General features: G+C 38.6%; 2 protein-coding genes and 1 pseudogene across 2 annotated transcripts; all 3 read left to right on the top strand.

Moving 5' to 3' along the window:
* Positions 1-437: 437 nt before the first annotated feature.
* Positions 438-4,273, top strand: LOC103952408. The gene is made up of 4 exons (XM_009364000.3): positions 438-1,183; positions 1,925-2,149; positions 2,886-3,266; positions 3,557-4,273. The coding sequence occupies exons 1-4, from the start codon at positions 605-607 to the stop codon at positions 4,016-4,018; spliced, it is 1,647 nt and encodes a 548-aa protein (XP_009362275.2). The 5' UTR covers positions 438-604; the 3' UTR covers positions 4,019-4,273.
* A 2,165-nt stretch (positions 4,274-6,438) lies between these two features.
* On the top strand, positions 6,439-8,193 carry LOC103952407 (phospholipase A1-Igamma1, chloroplastic-like). The gene is given in 3 exon segments (XM_009363999.3): positions 6,439-7,444; positions 7,446-7,983; positions 7,986-8,193. Coding segments are annotated over 3 exon segments (1,557 nt in total). The 5' UTR covers positions 6,439-6,577; the 3' UTR covers positions 8,138-8,193.
* Positions 8,194-10,938: 2,745 nt separating this feature from the next.
* Positions 10,939-12,656, top strand: LOC103952451 (annotated as a pseudogene).
* The last annotated feature ends 709 nt before the right edge of the window (positions 12,657-13,365 follow it).

Genomic DNA, 13,365 nt, shown 5'->3' with positions numbered 1-13,365 from the left:
CTCTCTCTAAAACTCATTGTTTTCATTGACTCATTAGAAAACCATAAAGTTTAGTGGAAGAATCGGACTCAAGTTGTTGTTTGTGTTTTCATACATTTTCCAAACAAATTTGGAGCTTTGATGTTGGTTAAAATTTAATTGAAATAAAAAAGAAAAAGTTAAAATCTGTTGAATAATATGTAATTTGGAGTCCGCTCGTACCTTATTTGATACCACATGAGAGAGCAGCGTACTTTAGTCTCTGATTAAACGGTACGCCAAAGCAGAGCTGGTGACCCTAAAAAGTACGTCGTAAAAGTTCAAACTTGAATTCGAACTCCAATGGGGAGGATTCGCTTCCCCCTAACCAATTATTTGTTTTGATAGAAAATTACTGAGAAAAAAAAAAACCCAATGTGGAGAAAAAAAATCAAATATAATTTGAAAATAAAAGTAAAAAAGCAAGGCAGACTCAGAAAATTGCTCTGCTCTCAGTTCATAACTTCGTAGTTCTCAGTTGGCGCCTCAGACCAAAAACCCCAAAACCCTCCCATGAAACATTTCAAATCCCCTCCCTTTGTCTGAACCTCCAAAAACCCACCTGAAACCCTCCGCCAACTAATCAATGCCGCCTCCAGCTTCGGCGACGCCGCCGGAGATGGTGCTCCACAACCGCTTCTTAGGGTTCCTCATATGGCAATCCATCCCCTCCACCGTCATCTTCTTCCTCTTCAAAACCCTCTCATCAGTCGTCTCCTCCGCTTCCCCCTCCGCCGACAAGCCCCCATTCACATTCCCGTTCGCCCCATCGATATTTGCCCTTATTACGTTTTTGACCTTCCACCTCTCCCAGCTCCTCTTCTCCTTCTCACTCTCCCTCGTCGCCTCGCCACACCCCCACCGCCCCGCCTCTCTTCTCCAGCTCGCTCTCGGGCTCGTTCGCTTCCTTTTTGTACCGGGTGGCTCCGATTCGTCGGAGACGGCCGATTCCCGTGCCCGGGCTAAACTTTCGGTGCGTTTCCTGATGTTTTTGGGCGCGGCGGCGGTGTCGGGGTTTGTTTCGGTGGCGTCGTTGTGTGGGGGGTTTGGCGATGGGGTTTCTGCGATTGGGAGAGTAGGGTTTAGGGGTTTTATGATGGGTTTGCTTTATGGGCTGTACTATGTGTATAATCGCAGGTGGGTCTTGGAGTTTCCCATTATTCAGGTCAGTTTTTGGCTACCTTTATACAAAGTTTGAATCTTTCTCTGTGTAATTTGATGTTACATGATGTGTATTGTGTGTTAACAAAAGAGAAATGCATTGCTGAAATATGTAGGAGCCTAGAAATGAAGGAAACCCCTCGTCAATTGATTGAAAGTACAGTTTTTGCTTTTACGCACGAGTGTTCAATCATATTTCGATAGATTATGTTCTGCCCTAGACATCTAGGCTGGTTACGGTAGTAGTCAGATGTTTCTGAAATGTAGAGCTCAAAGGTGGTGAAAAGAAAAGAAAAAGAAACTATTGAAGTTTTCCTATAAGTTCTAAATCGTGTCAATAGCGCTGTTGAAGTATGATGAAACCCTGTCTGTCATTGTGTCCTTGGAGCTCTCTGGTTTTTCCATTTATGGTGTATATGGTATGAGCGGGGCATGTGTATGTGTGTGTATAGAATTCATCTTCTTTGTTTAGGAGATCCGATCACCACGGTGGGTTAATTGTTCATCATAATTCTTGTTATCTTGAATCAGGGTCCTGGCCCAATTCTCTCTACTTCTTTTTTGCTGGTTTGCAATACATTGTGTGTGTAAGCATGTTACCGGTGGAGATTTGAGACTGCTGTTTGCACTCATTTACTAAGTTTTCTCATAAGAAATTGTTTGCCTACTTTGGATATTCTCATGTTGCCTTTTGCTTTCTGCTTACACAAATCATGGCTCTGACTCTAATTGTTTATATCAACAGCGTCCTCCCTTTTTCAGCTTCAAAATGGGGCTTCCTTCAGCTATCACACGATCCTTGCAGCTTTCCTTTGTTGCGTACCTGTTTTCAGCTGCACTGCTAGTGTTTCTGCCCCACCACATTCAGAACCAGACTACAACTGGAAAGTTTATTGCCGAGCAGATCAGGTTTTACATTGGGAGTTTCTTAGTGTTTCTCTGCTGGGAACTAAGTCACCATTTACATCGGGTTGGTTCTTTAAACATATTAACATGGTTGTTAATTTTCATTTTTGTTAATACTACTGCATGTTGTTGAAAGAAGCATTGCATTTGCAGATCAACTAAAATACCTATTTGAATGTTCATTTTCTTGCCAGTTCTTGACAACATCAATAGTACATATGAGCGTATCTTTATGATTATTTGAATGAGTGCCTGGTATGTGGAACTTTTGTGAATGTTTTGTAACCCCTTCAAGTGCTCTTCATTGGTGCCCGTCCCCGTACAGTTATAAGAGTGAATGTAACGTAGAAGTAACAGAAGTCATGAGTGGAATAAACTAGAGCCTCATGCAGCATAGGCCTGCTCAATGATGCAGAATATTTCTTCCAAATGTTAGAACCAGTCGCAGAAGTTTTGTATACAATTTAAACCTAATAGCTAGATTGAGTATTTAATGCTAGTAGCATTTGATGGAATTTCATACAACTTAGCTACTTTTTCTTCTTTTCGGATGTGAACTTAACTGCTTAATGACACTAGAAAACTTACAACTTGGTCATATACCATGCTATATGGCATACTTATAAACCACACAGCTTGATCTCTTGTTAAAGAATCTGAATACTTGGTGCTATTTGTTTGCTATAACAAATTTCTGGATCAATTGAGTCAGTTTTCATGTTCATATTCTATGCCCCTTCCTTTTATAGTTAACCATCTAATTTGAAATCTTTATTGTTTGAAATTGTGTTGTAATGTAGCTGCTTCACACAAAGAGATTCGTATTTGCGCCACCTAAAGGATCAGCAGCAGCAGAAACAAATCCAAGTGAGATTCTCCTTGCAGCTCTGGAGGAGAGCAGTCCTAATTCTCTTCTTCAGTATCTTGCATATCTTGATCTCTGTATGGTTTGCGAGAATAATGTGGATGCTTGGAGAAGAGCTGCATTTTTTGAGGAAACTGGTGAAACGTACAAAAGAGTTATATCTGTATGCTTGCGGCCTCTGGAGCAGCTTGCATCAAAGCTAGGTGAAGGCTTGGAAAGTTCCATTGAAAACGGCTCCCAAATATCCAATCAGTTACTGTCCCCAACTGACAACCGACTAGACTCAAAATACTCTGAAGCCTTGAATAACTTCCAGGTAAACAGATCAATTCTTAACCATACTCGTGGATATATCTTACCTGTCTGTGTGTCTTACTACTTCGTTTAGACGAACTGTGAACTAACATATCATCTATGGAGTAATATTAATCTACCATTCTCCAGTAGTACTTCTATCTGAAATTCTAACAATTTATTTTAGTATTGTTCTCTGGTTATGGACCAGGGCAATAGCTCTTAGATTGGTACAGTGGACTTTGTCGCCTAAAAAGCCTAATATATAGTATATATATATATATATATATATATATTTTTTTTTTAATGCAGCTATATGCATGGTGTGCGTGGACAGCTGCCTCACTGACTGCATGCTCACTCAAAGAGGACAGATATGGGGTTGCCCAGATCTCTGGTAGTAATGCTGCTGTAATGTCCACACTGATTTCTTGCCTTCTTGCTGTTGAAACATACATGGGGAAGAAGACCACTTTGCAGTCTGCTAATCAGTTCATGGGGTCAACTGGTTTTAAATTGAGAAACTCGAGCATGGCTAATACTGGCACAAGCAAAAAGAGAGCCGGCCCGCTTCATTCAAAAGCATATGCTGTTGCTGATGTTCTGAGGAACTCGATCTACCAGATTGTGTCTGCTTTCCATGATCAGATGGCAAGCAGTGCTAAAAAGGGCTTTCTTGACAAGGATTGGATCATTAACAGCAAGCCTCCTTTCGGACCACGCGAACTTCTTGTGCAGAAACTGCGTCTATTCCTTGACTTTCGAGCCAGCTAAGTTCTTGTTAATTTTTCCGGGATTCAAGCCTCTTCCTTTAATCATTGAACTTGCTTGCGGCATGCATACAAAGAGCTGGTTTTGTTTCTTAAGCCTAAAAATGACTGGTGGATGGGATGAGCTGAAGGACATAATCCCCATTTATTACAAAGAGATATCATATTTGGATCCTATAAATTAAGTTGTATGGTTGATAGGAAGCACTTGCATCGACTGTTTTACCGAAATCAAAAATTTCCAGTTTACTTCGTGTTATCGCGTATTAAACTCTGCTAGTTGGATTAAATTGGATTAAGTTGGTAGGAAATCAAAAATATTTCCCATGTTTTACTTTGTTCTTATTGCTTAATATACAGTGCGAGTTGGATTAAGTTTGGTTAAGAAATTAGGGTATGGCCTGGATCAAATTAGTCTTGCTTTACTCAAACTATGCTAGCATGTCAACTAATTAATTTTTGTATTTCTGGCCCTCTTTGCTGGGATGATGATTTCAGCAAATAAAAAGTTGGCAAAAAGGAACGACTTTTCGCTTTCTTTTTTTCCTTTTTTTTTTTTTTTTTAAGTACGTTGATATTTTTATACTAAAGAAGAGATAGTTTGACTAAACAACACAATGAGTAGTCTAATTTGGTGTTGAATTCACCATACACGAGATTCGAACCTAAGACATCTCACTTTTAAGTGAAAATAAATACTACTAGATCATAGTACTAAGTCACTTATATTTTGTTTGTTTGGCTTAACTGTTCGTGTCAAGTGCAATAACAATAACTAAAAATTGGGTCCACGAGTTTACAAATTTATTTTCGTCAAATTAGTTTTATTTTTTACGGATTCAAATTAGTGTTTTATGTATTTACACTCCAAAAATGTTAATGGTGGAATAAATACGAGGTAAAAGAGTGCGTCAAGACTTTATACTGGTACAAGAACAATTTCTATTTTTGTTATTTGAGTTTAGTCATATGATAGATCATTGTTAGTGAATTACACAATAGTGGCCAAAAAGAGGCTGAAATGCTTCTGTAAACCTTCTCGACCTCCATAAGGATGAATTGATGTGACAAGGTCACTAGCTGGTCTCCTTAAAAAAAAAAAATCTAATAGATCATAGCTAGATATCAAACTTATCATCTTTATATGAGATAATGAGAGTTTAACTTGGCACTTCCATTTTAAAGTAAAAAAATATATCAATAAATTGTAATTCTAGCGATTTATTTACGACGAGCTATGTGTGAACATAAATACTACATGTAATGTCATAATTGTCTAGTTGTCTCTAGTCATTGATTGCTATAGACTTAGAGCTCGTTTGAATGTATTTTTAAAATGACTGAAAACGCTTTTAGTAAAAATATTTTTGAAAACAATTCTTAGTAAAAATGCTAGTAAATCCTGGAAAAGCACTTAAGGTGCTTTTGGAAGAAGCACATAATTGGCTTCTCGTAAAAAGCACTTAAAGTGCTTTTAGAATCCAAAAATATTTTTTCTAAAAACACTTTTAGTCATTTTAAAAGCACGTTCAAACGAGACCTTAGACATTTTGTGGATGAGACTTTTTGTGAATCAACTTTTGATTCTTAAATTAAATTATTGGTAACATTTTATCCTCTTGATGATGATTATAAAATTGCACTTTACATTTTTTTTTTATTATGAATGAGTATAAAATTGCACTTAACAAACCACAAGCAACATATGATTTCAGAATTCGCGGGCATGTGCTTTAAATTCTAAACTCCTCAATCTCTTAAACAATTGTAATAGTTTTGAACTTCTTTTTAATAATAATCAATTAAAAAATATATGATTTTAGAATTGACATGTTCTTTTTTTTTAAAAAAAAAAAAAAAAAAAAATCTAAACAAAGACATCTCAAGTCGATTCTTACGAACAAAACTATATAAACAAGAAAGATTATCAAAATAAAAATGATTAAGTTCAAGATTATATTCCGCTAAATTATCGTGGTAAAATTAGAATTCCCGTTTTATAACAAAAAATTCGCGTTTATAGGAAGTACCGAGGAAGAGGTGTGAAAACTGAACTGATTCCACCACTACGTGTTGAAAGTCCAATAGGTTCAATTAGGTCATTACGTACTTCTTCCCCATGACTAATCGTTGTCCCAAAATTTAAGGTTAACATGATCTGCCGATTTATATCCCTCGTTGTTTCAAACAATTACCAATGCCACTGCATCATTTGGGGAGTGGCAGTCTTGATAATTTCTCCATGAGCAAGGTTAACCTTGAAGAGGTTAGGAGAGTTGGGTTTCCCAGCATGTGAACTTGTCTCCATCGACAAGAACAAGTCTAAATAAAATACAAATGGTCAATCAAACACTGCGTAATTCCATGTTTTAGTCTTTGTCCCACGCGTGACACATTCATTTTTTCTTGTATATAATTCATCCCTCGATCCCTCGTATTCTAATTTCCAATTACTCCAAAATTCTGAGCCCTCTTTTGAACTCGTCGGAGTTTATAGCTTCAGCGGTAGAACGCTCGTCCTATCTTCCGGCCGTGTGTTTAGAAATTTGAGCTGGAGGCAACCATGGCGCTATCAACTAAGATGTACACCCATCTTCCGGCCAGTCAAGCCGCTGCCAGTACAACCCGGTTTTCCCTAATCCGGGCTAGCCATCATCAAGAAGCTGTTCTTGATCATCCCCATCAAACCAAGACATCAAACAAAGCCAACCGTTTAGCTGAATCGCTAGCCAACCTCCTCCACCTCCACATAGATACTCCTCAAAGAACCAACATTCACCCTGCTAATTGGAATATGATCACAGAAGAGAGCCATTCAACTCCCACTACTTCTCCGAAAGACAACATATCCGAAAAATGGCGCGAAATCCACGGGTCAAATGATTGGGAGGGTCTTTTGGACCCTCTCCACCCTTGGATAAGAAGAGAGATTGTCAAATATGGTGAGTTTGCACAAGCAACGTATGACGCTTTTGATTTCGATTTCTTCTCCGAGTACTGCGGGAGCTGCAGGTACAACAAAAACAAGCTTTTTGATGTGTTGGGTCTAGACAAAAATGGCTACAATGTTAGCAAGTACATTTATGCAATGTCACACATCGACATGCCGCAGTGGCTGGAGAGGTCACACTTGGCTGACACATGGAGCAAGCATTCCAACTGGATGGGGTATGTTGCCGTGAGCGACGAGGAGGAGACTAGGAGGATTGGGAGGAGGGACATTGTGGTGGCGTGGCGGGGGACCGTGGTGCCATCGGAGTGGTATGAGGATATGCAAAGGAAATTGGAGCCAATTGGGGGTGGAGATGCCAAAGTGGAACATGGGTTCCATGGGATTTACACTGCCAAGAGTGACACCACAAGGTACAACAAGTCTAGTGCATCAGAGCAAGTCATGAAAGAAGTGACTAGGCTTGTGGAGTTGTACCAAAGCAAAAGGTGAAGAAGTGAGCCTTACAATCACAGGGCATAGCTTGGGAGGTGCATTGGCTTTGGTCAATGCCTATGAAGCTGCCGAAAAACTCCCTGGCCTTCCGATAAGCGTAATTTCCTTTGGCGCCCCTAGGGTTGGAAACATTGCCTTCAAGGAAGAGCTACACCAAATGGGAGTCAAGACATTGAGGGTTGTGGTTAAACAAGACATGGTTCCAAAAATGCCGGGGCTTGTTTTGAATGAGAGTCTTCAGAAGTTTGATGACATTACGGGCACATTGGATTGGGTTTACACACATGTTGGGGCTGAATTGAAGCTCGAAGTTGGTTTTTCGCCTTATCTCAAGCGTGGTGGGTTCAATCTGCCAGGGTTTCATAGCCTCGAGACCTACCTCCATCTTGTGGATGGGTTTTTGAGTACAGAAACTACTTTTAGGTCAAATGCTAGGAGGGATATTGCCTTGGTGAACAAGGGATGTGACATGTTGGTGGATGATCTTAGAATTCCACAATGTTGGTACCAATTGCCACACAAGGGTTAGTAAGAAACGCTCATGGGAGATGGGTTAAACCGAAACGAGACCCTGAAGACATACCTTCACCTGCAAGAGAAGCACAAGCGCAAGCTCATGCTCTTCAATTAGAGATGATGCAACCATCATCAGATTATATACTTGAATCTTTTATGTAGTGCTTAATTAACATGTAAATTTTGACAGTTGATTAAGAACTTGAATGTTTGGCCTACTTGTTTACCTTGTTTTTTAAGCATTCTCCAAAACTGCTTCGATTCCTTGACTTTCGAGCCAGCTAAGTTCGTATTAATTTTACCGGGATTCAAGCCTCATCCTTTAATCGTTGGAGGGACTTGCGGCATGCATACAAAGAGCTGGTTTTGTTTATTAACCCTAATAATGACTGGTGGATGGGATGGGAAAATTTTTAGGTGTTCCGGGTACACCAAAAAATTTTGGTGTACCCACACTCATTAAAATTTGATTTTATTATTTTATTGAAAAAAAAGTGAAGGTAGGGTCCACCATTATGAGTGAGGGTACACCAAAATTTTTTGGTGTACCCGGAACACCCAAAAATTTCTCGATGGGATGAGCTGAAGGACATAATCCCCATTTATTACAAAGAAATATCAAATTTCGATCCTATAAATTAAATTGTATGGTTGATAGGAAGTTTTTGCATGGACTATTATACCGAAATAAAAAATTTCCTGTTTACTTTTGTGTTATCGCCTATTAAACTCTACTAGTTGGATTAAATTGGATTAAGTTGGTAGGAAATGAAAAATATTTCCCGTTTACTTTGTTCTTATTGCTTGTTATACACTGGTAGTTGGATTAACTAGTTGGATTAAATTGGATTAAGTTGGTAGGAAATGAAAAATATTTCCCGTTTACTTTGTTCTTATTGCTTGTTATACACTGGTAGTTGGATTAAGTATGATCAAGAAATTAGGGTATGGCCTGGGTCAAATTAGTAATGGTTTACTAATTTTCAGTCAATTTATTTTTTGGTCAAATCGCTTTTGCTTTCTTGTTTTATTCGTTTGGCTGTACATTTGTAAACCACAGTGAGAAACACTTAAAAGAATCAAACTATAGAAAAAAAAATCTCGCTAATTAACTTTTAGTGCTGGCGGCAATAACAGTAACTAATAATTAGGTCCACAAGTTTACAAATTTATTTCTTTTTATTAAATTAGGGTTATTTTTTTTTTTATCAGAAGCAAACTAGTGCTTTTGTATTTACAATCCCAAAAAGTATCATGTATTCCTCAATAGTGAAATAATATGAGGAAGAGGAGTGCGTCATGACTTTATATTGGTACAGGAACAATTTTGATTTGGGAAATTTTATTTATACCCATTTGATTTCTTTTTACATTCAATTTATTATTTTTTTTATCTTGAATTCTGAGTGTGTCCAACAATTCTCTTTTTACACCAAATAAGAACAACAAAACAAAAAAATTAATCTAGCAATAGGCAACTTTGGCACTCCATCTCTCCAAACTCTAACCACCCCAATTTCTACCTCCCCCAAACCTCCACTGCCACCTCCCTTACCATCCACAACAATCCTTATCCCCTAAAAACCCACCTTTAAAAAGACCCAAAAGAAAGTCATGACAATTTTTTTTTTTAATTGATGATATTTTTAAAATTGTGATTCTACACATATATCATACAATCAATGGTCTAATACAAATAAATTCGACTAGTCGACAATTTCAATAGAATTCGGACATGTTAGGACTGCTGGAAGGAGTTGTTGTGTGGCTGAGACTTTTGGGTTTTCATTGTGGGTGGTAGGGGAGGTGGTGGAGAGGGGTAGAAATTGGACGTCATTGGGGTTTGGAGAGATGAGGTGCTCAGAGTTTCCTAGTGCTGGAATTTTATTTTTTATTTTTTGTTCTTTTTCATTTTAGGTGTAGAAAGAGAATTGTTTGGCACATACGGTATTTTAAGATAAAAAATGATAAGTTGGCGGCAAAAAAATAATAAATGGGTCGGAATACAAATTTCTTTTTATTTTTGTTATTTGGGTTAGGTCATCTAATAGACCAATAACAGCTAGGTATAAATATCAAACTTGTCATCTATACATGAGACAACTAAAATTTAACATGGTGCCTCACTTTAATATGTAAAAACATATCACTAAATTGTAATTATAACGCCTTATTTGACATGGCACCTCCACCTTAGAATGTTTTTAACAAGAATTCACGTATTTAGGGGTGCAAAGGAAGTGTGAAAACTGAGAACTGATTCCATCATACGTGTTGAACGTCCAAAATGGTCCTTACGTATATTTCCCCGTACCTAATTTTGATTTTACTTTGTTTAATAAACCAATCATAGCTAATTTGGGTTAGGTCATCTAACCAATCACAACTAGCTCTATGTATCAAACTTGTCATATATATATATATATGAGACAACTAAAATTTAACATGGCGCCTCCACTTTAATATGTAAAAATATATCACTAAATTGTAGTTATAGGGTCTTATTTGACATGGCACCTCCACTTTAGAATGTTTTTAACAAGAATTCGCGTAAAGTGTGAAAACTGAGAACTGATTCCACCATACGTGTTGAACGTCCAAAATGGTCCTTACGTATATTTCCCCGTACCTAATTTTGTTTTTGCTTCGTTTAATAATGTTGTCCCTAAATTTGAAGTTTACATGATCTGCATATATATTACCCTCCTTATTTCAAGCAATTACCAAATGCCACTACATCGTTTTGGGAGTGACAATCTTGGTAATTTCCCGTTGAGCAAAGGTTAAACTTGAAGAGGTTTGGAGATTTGTCTCAATCAACAAGAACAAGTCTAAATAAAATACCAACGGTCAATCAAACAAATGAACATTTTCCAATGTCCCACGCGTGACACATCCATTGTTGCTTGTGTATAGTTCACCGTCTTCTCCTCATTCTCTCATTTCTAAACTCAATTCCTCCATCTTCTAATTACGCGCTATTTCCAACTCGTCGGTGCTTATAGCCTAAGTGGTAGAACACTCAATCTCAATACATCTACAACTAGAGTTCGAACCCTATTTTCCGGCAGTGTGTTTAGAAATTTGAGCGGCATCAATAGATAGAGGCAACCATGGCGCTATCAACTATGATGCACACCCATCTTCCGCCCGCTCAAGCCACTCCCAGCGCAACCCGGTTTTCCCAAATCCGAGCTAGTCATCATCAGGAAGCTGATTTTGATCATCCCCATCAAACCAAGACATCAAACAAAGCCAACCGTCTAGCTAAGTCGTTTGCCAACCTCCTTCACCTCCACATAGATATTCCTCAAAGAACCAACATTAACCCTAATAATTGGAATCTCCTCATTGAAGAGATGCATTCAACTCCCACAACTTCTCCGAAAGACGTCATGTCCGAAAAATGGCGTGAAATACACGGGTCAAATGATTGGGAGGGTCTTTTGGACCCTCTCCATCCTTGGCTAAGAAGAGAGATTGTCAAATATGGTGAGTTTGCACAAGCAACGTATGACGCTTTCGATTTCGATTCCTTCTCCGAGTACTGCGGGAGCTGCAGGTACAACAAAAACAAGCTCTTTGATGTGTTGGGTCTAGACAAAAATGGCTACAATGTTAGCAAGTACATTTATGCAATGTTGCACATCGACATGCCACAGTGGCTGGAGAGGTCACACTTGGTTGACACATGGAGCAAGCATTCAAACTGGATGGGTTATGTTGCCGTGAGCGATGAGGAGGAGACTAGGAGGATTGGGAGGAGGGACATAGTGGTGGCGTGGCGGGGGACCGTGGTGCCATCGGAGTGGTATGAGGATATGCAAAGGAAATTGGAGCCAATTGGGAGTTGAGATGCCAAAGTGGAACATGGGTTCCATAGGATTTACACTGCCAAGAGTAACACCACAAGGTACAACAGGTCTAGTGTATCAGAGCAAGTCATGAAAGAAGTGACTCGGCTTGTGGAGTTGTGCCAAGCAAAAGGTGAAGAAGTGAGCCTAACAATCACAGGGCATAGCTTGGGAGGTGCATTGGCTTTGCTCAATGCCTATGAAGCTGCCGAAAAATTCCCTGGCCTTACGATAAGCGTAATTTCCTTTGGAGCCCCTAGGGTTGGAAACATGGCCTTCAAGGAAGAGCTACACCAAATGGGAGTCAAGACATTGAGGGTTGTGGTTAAACAAGACATGGTTCCGAAAATGCCGGGGCTTGTTTTGAATGAGAGTCTTCAAAAGTTTGATGACATTACGGGCACATTGGATTGGGTTTACGCACATGTTGGAGCTGAATTGAAGCTCGAAATTGGTTCTTCGCCTTATCTCAAGCATGGCGGGTTCAATCTGCCTGGTTTTCATAGCCTCGAGACCTACCTTCATCTTGTGGATGGGTTTTTGAGTACAGAAACTACTTTTAGGTCAAATGCCAGGAGGGATATTACCTTGGTGAACAAGGGATGTGACATGTTGGTGGATGATCTCAAAATCCCACAATGTTGGTACCAATTGCCACACAAGGGGTTAGTAAGAAACGCTCATGGGAGATGGGTTAAACCGAAACGAGACCCCGAAGACATCCCTTCACCTGGAAGAGAAGCACAAGCACAAGCTCATGCTCTTCAAGTAGAGATGGTGCAATCAACATCAGATTATACGCACTTAAATCTTTATGTAGTTCTTAATTAACATGTAAATTTTACAGTTGATTAAAAACTTGAATGTTTGGCCTACTTGTTTGCCTTGTTTTTTAAGCATCCTCCATGATCTCTGTGTTTTACTCTGTTCTTCGTCATTTTAATTTTGGAATGCTTAGGCCTATTGGTTGTCTCTGAAAACGCTTGCCTGATTCCGCCTGAATGCACAGGATTTCTCGGCAAGAGCATTACCAACTGCAACTGAGCTTGAAAGATAGTCGTGGATTGGCTCGGAGACATGCTTAAACTCCCTAAGCCAAATTGCTAGACACATCATCAATTGGGAACCTAGTTCTGCATATTGATCAGATCAAACACATACATGGCACACTTGAGAAGAAAGTTTTCTAAACTAAGCTTCAAAACTATTTCAGCTTTTAGTTTTCATTTTTTTTTAAATTGAAAATTGAAAATTGAAACCATATTTTGACAACTACTTTTTGAAAGTCAAAAAAGTACTTTCACTTTTAGGTTGTCAATTTTTTTTTTTTTTTTTTTTTGCAAATTTGAAGTACCACCAAAATGGTTTTCAATTTTCAGTTTTTCAAACAAATGAAAATAAAATTGAAAACAAAATGCTTATAAAGGCTATGATAGCCCAAAGTTAAAACCCAGAATAAAAAAAGAGAGTGTAGTCGATACAAGTTAGGCAGCAGCGAAATATAGTGTAGACAATTAGACAACACTACTAAACACT

This window comes from the organism of the source record quoted next, unplaced genomic scaffold (genome assembly GCF_019419815.1).
Source record: "Pyrus x bretschneideri cultivar Hongxiangsu unplaced genomic scaffold, Pyrus_bretschneideri_v1 Contig19, whole genome shotgun sequence".
In the NCBI taxonomy this organism is placed as follows: domain Eukaryota; kingdom Viridiplantae; phylum Streptophyta; class Magnoliopsida; order Rosales; family Rosaceae; genus Pyrus; species Pyrus x bretschneideri.
The sequence above is the reverse complement of the archived record's forward strand: the minus strand, read 5'-3'. Positions and strand labels throughout refer to the sequence as shown.